The sequence below is a fragment of the Wasmannia auropunctata genome, unplaced genomic scaffold, assembly GCF_000956235.1.
Source record: "Wasmannia auropunctata unplaced genomic scaffold, wasmannia.A_1.0 LD335478.1, whole genome shotgun sequence".
In the NCBI taxonomy this organism is placed as follows: Eukaryota; Metazoa; Arthropoda; class Insecta; order Hymenoptera; family Formicidae; genus Wasmannia; species Wasmannia auropunctata.
In genome coordinates, this window is record NW_012027412.1 from 6,177 (window position 1) to 13,686 (window position 7,510).

The following is a 7,510-nucleotide window of genomic DNA, read 5'->3' on the forward strand; positions in this document are numbered from 1 at the left end:
TGTGTAATGTAGTTAAAAACGACTGAAGAGGGCCAAGTTAAGTCGAAACGTCTCGTCATAAATTATTGTATAATTGAAAATATATACATTTATATCTACATCAAAATATTTGCTTGTTTATTGGCCATAACTCAAATTACTTGTTTCTTATTAAATACAAGCGATAATTTTATCAAATCAGAAATAGTAATATCACAGTATTAAATTAATAACCAACATAATATTACTTATGCTCACAAGCATTTCGTAAGATTCTTTCTTCCCTCCAACGCGATGTGAAAATACTGTAAAGAAATTTAGTTGTATAGAACTAGAAAAAAGTATATAAAAAACACATGAAAATTTAGTGCGCTCCAAGATCCTGCTATGACCGTCATTTACCTGTCTCGCGTAAGTACAAATTTGTTAAATTTTTTATAATAAAAAAGTTTATTTAAAGGAAAGGTTGCGATTTGGGTCTTTTTTGCCCCCCCCCCCTCCCCAAATACAAATGAAACTAGGGGGAAAATGTATACCCATATATGCCTTATAATTTCCAAGGATATGATCCCAAATTACATCGTTTATGAATTATTTTAACATTTTGAATTTGAACAATTTACAGGCGTTTAGCACTTTTCGATGATTGAAATTTTTTTGGACAATGTTCTTGGAATTGCCATTTTACCAAACTTTCTTAATAACTTGCCTAGGATATTACTTAGAATATATATTAAGAGATGAAAGAATGCAGGCGTGTGCACACTGTCATCCAACGCGTTGAATCCAGGAATGCGCTATCTTCACACGCGTCTATACTGATTCAAGATATTTAAAGAGCATACAGATTCGAAGTGGACGATTGTTTTATGATTCCAGATAGATAAATAAATAAGAGAGAACGTCGAGGAGTTCAACCGACTTATTAGAAAAAAAGAAGAGCGTTAAGAAAAGGACGAAGGCAGCAGTGTGAAATAAATAGGTCCTTAAGATTTTGTTGTGAACGTGAATGAAGAGAAATTGAACAGAAAAAAAATGTTTAATCCTTTTGCCAAGATAATAGCTGGTATTTGCATTACCCAATGTGCACCACGTGGAGAATGTTCGATTGAATTTGTACATTTTGTATAAGTGTCATCTTGTATACATATATGTATGCATCCATGCTGCACATGTGTATGCGTGCGTGTGTGTGTGTGCGTACATGTGTACGTGCGTACGTGCGTGTACTTTTACATGAAATACTGCAAGATGCAGATCCTGTCTCTTCTACAGTATTTTGTAGTTTCAAACTCTTTTCCATTATTAATCTATGATACCCATCCTTTTCCACCCTTTTTCATCATTAATCTATGATATCTTGAAGATTTACCGACATTTAGAGAGAAAGAAATAGAGGGAGAAACCAAGTTCTCATTTTGCATCATATATCAAAGATATTTCTACCGATAATAATAACAGAGATTCACCCGATCCAGATTAATGTGAATAAGGTGAAATAAAAAAAAAAGGATATGGTAAATCGATGATAAAGAGGAATTTATAATCACAAATTACTGTAGGAATGACGAACTATAGGGTTATCATAAGGCCTCATCTTATTTGTAGTACTTATGTGAACACAAATGCGCGCGTGCACGCACTCATACGTGCAGCCATACACGTATGCGATTACACACACACGTATACACAAGATGTGCAAATTCGGCCGAACAATCTCCACATGGTGCACATTGGATAATGCAAATTCCAGCGATTTATAACATTTTGGTGAGAGGATTATACATTTTTTCTATTCTATTCTTCTTTGTTCACGGTCAAAACAAAACCTTAGGAATTAATTCATTTTGCTGCTTTATCTTTGTTCTTTTCTTAACGCTCTTATTCTTTTCCTAATAAGTCAATATTGAACTCATTATTCTCTTTCTTGTTTACTTATCTGGAATCATGAAATAATCATCATTTCGAATCTACATGCTCTTTAAATAGTCTTGAACCAGTATTGATGATTAAGAAGTTAGCACATCTATGGATTCAACACGCTGAATGACAGTACACATACGCCTGCATCGCTTTCATCTCTTGATATATTCTAAGTGATACCCTAGACAAAGTTTTGAGAAAGTTGGATAAAGTGGCAACTTAAAGTAATCCTAAAGTCATCTATTTCATCGACCGAATGTGATTATTTTTCAGCATAAAATAAACATAATTAAAGACAACAGATTAAAAAATCCTTCTCCACGATTAAAGTTAGGCATCAATGTAGCTCTGGCTGATAGTGTTATACTAAGAACGAAAAAAAGTTTGTGTAGAGCTATCAACTTGTATCAATATTTATTTACTATAGTAAGTTTACTATAGTAAATATTGATACAACTTGTATCAATATTTACTTCCTTAAAAAATTTGGCAGTTTGTTGGTACAAAATGATACCAGCATGAGCTGCAAATTACATGTATAAACGATGTTAAGTTGATAAAATTAGATTTGGAAGCGTAATAAACAACATTTATGCTTGAAAATTGGTTGCGATGTGTGTACGCGATATCGATATGGTAGTCAACATGAACACATCACTACATACTACTACATCAATATCGCACGCATACATACTCACAAATCGTCGATAAAACAGCGACATTTTTGGAGTTTGATTCTAGTTTAGGATCGCCTTAAGAGGATGCTGAAAAGTCAGAAATATCGACACATTGCAGTTCAGTAAATTTCTCCAAATTGGCTGAACGGAATTTAAAATCCTTTTACAGAGTTGAATTAAACATGAAATTGTGATGTTAGACGGTCGAATTTGTAGTAAAATCGGAAAAATTAAAAAATTACAATTTTTGGGCCATACAGCTGACACATGACGTAAACATTTTATTATTGTAAAAGTTCTGTAGTTCATATGTAAAAATGCTTACGTCTAACACCACAGATTATATGAACAAATAATACAAAGTCTTTTGAGCTAGGATTGAAAGCGTAGAAAAAAAGAAATCCACTGAACTGCAATTTATGGTAATTCGGAGGCTTAGCTTAGATAGGAATGGTAAACAAAGCGTCTAGTAGTAAGTGTCGGATTTTCCAAGAGATGGCGTTTCAATAAGATAAATAAAGACAATGCACGTGTTTGAGTAAGACAGGAGATATTGTAAGAAGTTCATTTAGAAATACCATTGACATTGAAAAATCTGTTTTATCGACCTCGTGCAAATTTTTCCCACCTTTCAGCAACCTCTTAAGAAACATTATCAAAAAAACCTCAATTATTAAAAGTGTCAAATTTCTTGTAAATCGTTCAAATTTTGAATATAATAATTTATAAACGATAAAGTTTAAGATCATCCTTTTGGAGAATTATGATGCACATATAGAGGTATATTTTCCTCCTGATTTTATTTGAACTCAGAGGGGGGAAGCAAAAATAGAGCCCAAATCGCAAGCTCTCTTTTGATAAAAGTTCGTAAATCAAACACAGATTGATTAGGATACTACATAAAATTTGTTTTGACATCTCTGCAAGTAAAATTTGAATTAAAATATCAGATAACACCATTGCCAATAAAAAATTTAAATGCAAATTTACCTTCAGTCTGCTCGTCCAGCTTACTTTTGCTTAGCATAAACTTAGCATAAGCTATTCTAGTAGTTGGAGTGAAATCCGAGAGATTTGGATTATATTCAACCAGTCGTTTTGGATCCATGGATGCTAGGTCGGAGTTCGGCTGATGTCGCAGGTGGCGACGTAGACTACGTCGGGTTTGACGTTGCACTGCTTCGTTTGTACTTCCGATAGGATCTTTAGCGATGGTGCTTTGCCTAACTACAGCGTTCCAATCTTTTTTACCAGCGCCACTCCCTTTCCGTCCGATCGCTTTTGCAATCTGACTAAATACATCCTTCGGCTCCTTCTCGCTCTGAATAACAGCCTGCACGATACCTTCTACGATACCAATCTGGAAATCCTTCTGGAGTCGACGTTCCATCACTCTGCCTTTTTTACCGGGTACTTTGAAAATATATAAATTTATATTTTTTTATATGTATTTAAAATGCATTATTCTAAAGAAGAAAATATTTCCGAAGTACGAGGGCAAGTCAATAAGTTTTTAGAAAAACATAGTAAAACACATTTTTTTAATCGATTCATTTTTATTTCTCAACAAAGTCTCCTTTCAGCTCAATAAACTTGATCCAACGATTCTCCAACTTTTTCAAATCGTACGAATAATATAATTTGTTGACCCTTCAAAATAAGCCTCTGTTTCGGCGATGAGCTACTCTCTGGTGGTGAATCTTTTTCCTCCAAACCATTTCTTCAGGTTTGGAAACAGGAAATAGTCGTAAGGGGCTAAACCAGGCGAATATGCTGAATGGGGAAGCAATTCATAGCAGAATTCATTGAATTTGACCATTTGTGCCGGGAACGTGTGAACCCGTGCATTGTCTTGACGGAAAAGCACTTTCTTCTTCGCCAAATGGGGACGTTTTTTCTATAAAATGTTGGTGAAACGGTCCAATAAGTAATAAGTACAGTCTGCGTAGTAATCGTCATTTATCGTTTGCTTCGACGGACGATATGAATTATACCGCGTGCATCCCAAAAAACTGTGGCCATCATCGACTTTACGGTCTTCGCTTTCTTCGGAGCTGGTTCATCCGGTGAAATCCATTGTTTTGACTATTCTTTCGTCTCAGGTGTGAAGTAATGGATCCATGTTTCATCCACAGTAATGAATTGACGCAAAAATTCATCTAGATTACGTTAAAATATCTCCAAACATTGTTTTTAAATCGTCACACGGTCGCGCTTATGGTCCACAGTGAGCAAACGCGGCACCCATCTTGCCGATAGCTTTTTCATACCCAATTGTTCGTGCAAAATTAAAATCACTGTGCCATGTGATATGCCTGTGACCTCAACAAACTTGCACATTTTTACTCGTCGATCAGTCAAAACAATATCGTGGATTTTATCAATGATTTCCGGCGTAGCAGCCTCAATAGGACGTCCCGAACGAGGTGCATCTCATGTGGATGTACGACCACGTTTAAATTCATTCACCCAATTGTAAACAGTCGCAAACGCTGGTGCAGATATGCTATGAACATTATCTAACTCGGCTTTGATTTTTTTCGGCGTTAAACCTTTCATATGTAGATGTTTGATCACTGCATGAAGCTCGTTTTTTTCCATTTTGCAAAAAATACAAAGGTTGTTCACTTTAATCGTTTACAGAAATAAAACTACGCAATAAATTCAGCTCAAAATTTGACAGTAATTAGCTAAAAGAGGCTACTTGTCAAAAAGTAATGTGGCCTGACACTGCGAGCGCTCTCTGACAGATTTTCTAAGAAGTTATTGAGTTGCCCTCGTATGGATATGGGAGGCTAAGGATAGATAAGCAGTGATGGAAATGGGATGAAGAGGAAGAGATGCTTGAGGACAGAAGAGGGTGAAGAAGGGTAAGGAGCAGAGGGAAGGAGAGGAAGAAGAGGTGTGGATTAGAGAAAAAGGAAGAGAGGAAGAAAAAGAACGAGAAGGAAGGAAGAAAGAGAGGAGGCTGGAGTATAGCATTTTGGAATGTGGCAGGATTAGAAAAAAAGGAAACAGAATTCTGGAAGAGGTTGAAGAGATGAGAGGTGATGGTGTAATCGGACACATGAATAGTGAAGAAGGGGTGAAAGAAAATAAAAGAAAGGTTGTCTGAAAGATATGAATGGGAGAGACAATTTGCGAAGAGAAGAAATAAAAAAGTAAGGGCGATAGGAGAAATGATAATGGGAATAAGGAGAGAGATAAGGGACAAAAGGACGTTAGAATAAAGGTGGAAAGAGAAGAGAGGATAGTGAAAGCGATAAAGACGGGAAGGGAGAAATAGAGGGTAGAAGGGGTGTATTCAGAAGAGGGAATTGAAAAGACGCTGCAGGATATAATGGGAGGAATGAAGGGAAGGGAGGAGGGGGTGAAAATAGTGATAGGGAGAGACTTTAATGTGAGAACAGGAAGGAAGAGGGGAGGCGTAGAAGCAGGAGTAGGAGGAGAGGAGGGAAGAAGAAGGCAGTCGAAGAATGGAAAGATGAATAGAGAAGGAAGGAGGTTAGTAGAGTTCTTAGAAGAAAGAGGTTGGAGTAAATTAAATGAGAGTATAAAGGAGATGAAGAGCGAGAATATATTTTATATAAAAGGAAAGGATGTACTACTATATAATAAGTATAATAGATTATACATACTAGGAGAAAAGGAGAAGAGGAAGCGTGGAATGGAGGGTGGGGGATAGAATGGAATCGGATCATCACCCTGTGGAAGTATGATTGAAAGGAGTGGAGGGAGAGTGGGAAAAGAAAAAGTTGATATCGAAAAGAAGTATTGGATCAGAAAGGCAGAAGGAGATTTAGAGAGAGGTTGGGTGAAGTGGATTTAGGTGGGAAATTTGGAGCAGGAATGGGATATACTAGAAGGGAGACTCTAAGGGAAGCAATAAAGGAAGCAGAGAATGAGCGGGAAGGAGAAAGAAGAGGGGAATGGTGGAATAATAAGTGTAAAAAGGAAGAGGAGTTGAGAAAAGAACTAAGAAAGTGGTGGAAAAAAAGATGGGACGGAATATAGGAAGAAAAAAAGGAATGTAGGGAGTTATGTGAGAGTAAAAGATATTAATATCTTATCTGAAATATAAAAAATGCATTTTATAGGGGATGAACAATACATTCATGACTCCGTATCGAAATTTTAAGATAACGTTAACCTTCTGTATAAAAAAATGTCAAATATCGCAAAAAAGCTATTTTTTTAGTATTAAACCACAATTATCTTAAAAATCTGACGTGCTAAAATTTTTCGCTTGCGGTATTGTTTTCAGCATCCAAAAATCTATAAGAGATACGTAGTCCAGTCCAAAGTAATTTTTTACTGTAAACTAGTGTAATTGAAGGTAAAATAGAGGGTTGTAGAAGAATAAGTAAAAAGATAATATCATGGCTACGCAACATTAGACTTTGAACTGGTATGAACGTACAGCAGCTACTAAGAACAGCACAAAGAAGAGAAATGTTTGAAGTGATCATAAATCTCCGGTAACGGAATGCATCAAAAGAAGAAGAATATCTTAAAGTGTAATGTTAAAATTTTTTCCCTTTATAATTTTCAATTTTTTGAAACAAAAAAGTATAAACTAAATGGAAATTTTCAGCTCAATAAATAATAAATTAATAAGAAATAAATGGCTATGAGCCAAAGCAGGGTGTTATATGCCCCAAGTAAATATAACTCTTTAATTGAAATATAGTAAACAGATGTTTCGATCCAAATAGGATCATTCTCAATGTTAAGCGCAAAATTAATAATACATAATTAAAAATAATATTTGGTTATCTTAACCGTCTAACCATATAAATTTAAAATACAAATACATACGGTCGTCTAAAACGATCAGATAATATAAAAATGTGAGTACTACTTATTGTATTATATACTCTTATTATACAGGGTGTCCGGTAATAACCGGATAATATCTCGTGGGCTGGTAC

The 7,510-nt window shown here is 35.4% G+C and overlaps 1 protein-coding gene across 1 annotated transcript in view; it reads right to left on the reverse strand.

Moving 5' to 3' along the window:
• Positions 1 to 3,569: 3,569 nt before the first annotated feature.
• LOC105456924 (transient receptor potential protein) overlaps positions 3,570 to 7,510 on the reverse strand; it is a gene marked incomplete at its 3' end in the record, with an annotated part of 23,767 nt that continues 19,826 nt past the window's right edge. Inside the window, exon 17 of the mRNA XM_011701309.1 lies at positions 3,570 to 3,992. Coding sequence (XP_011699611.1) covers positions 3,570 to 3,992 — 423 coding nt within the window. The remainder of the gene's footprint in view (positions 3,993 to 7,510) is intronic.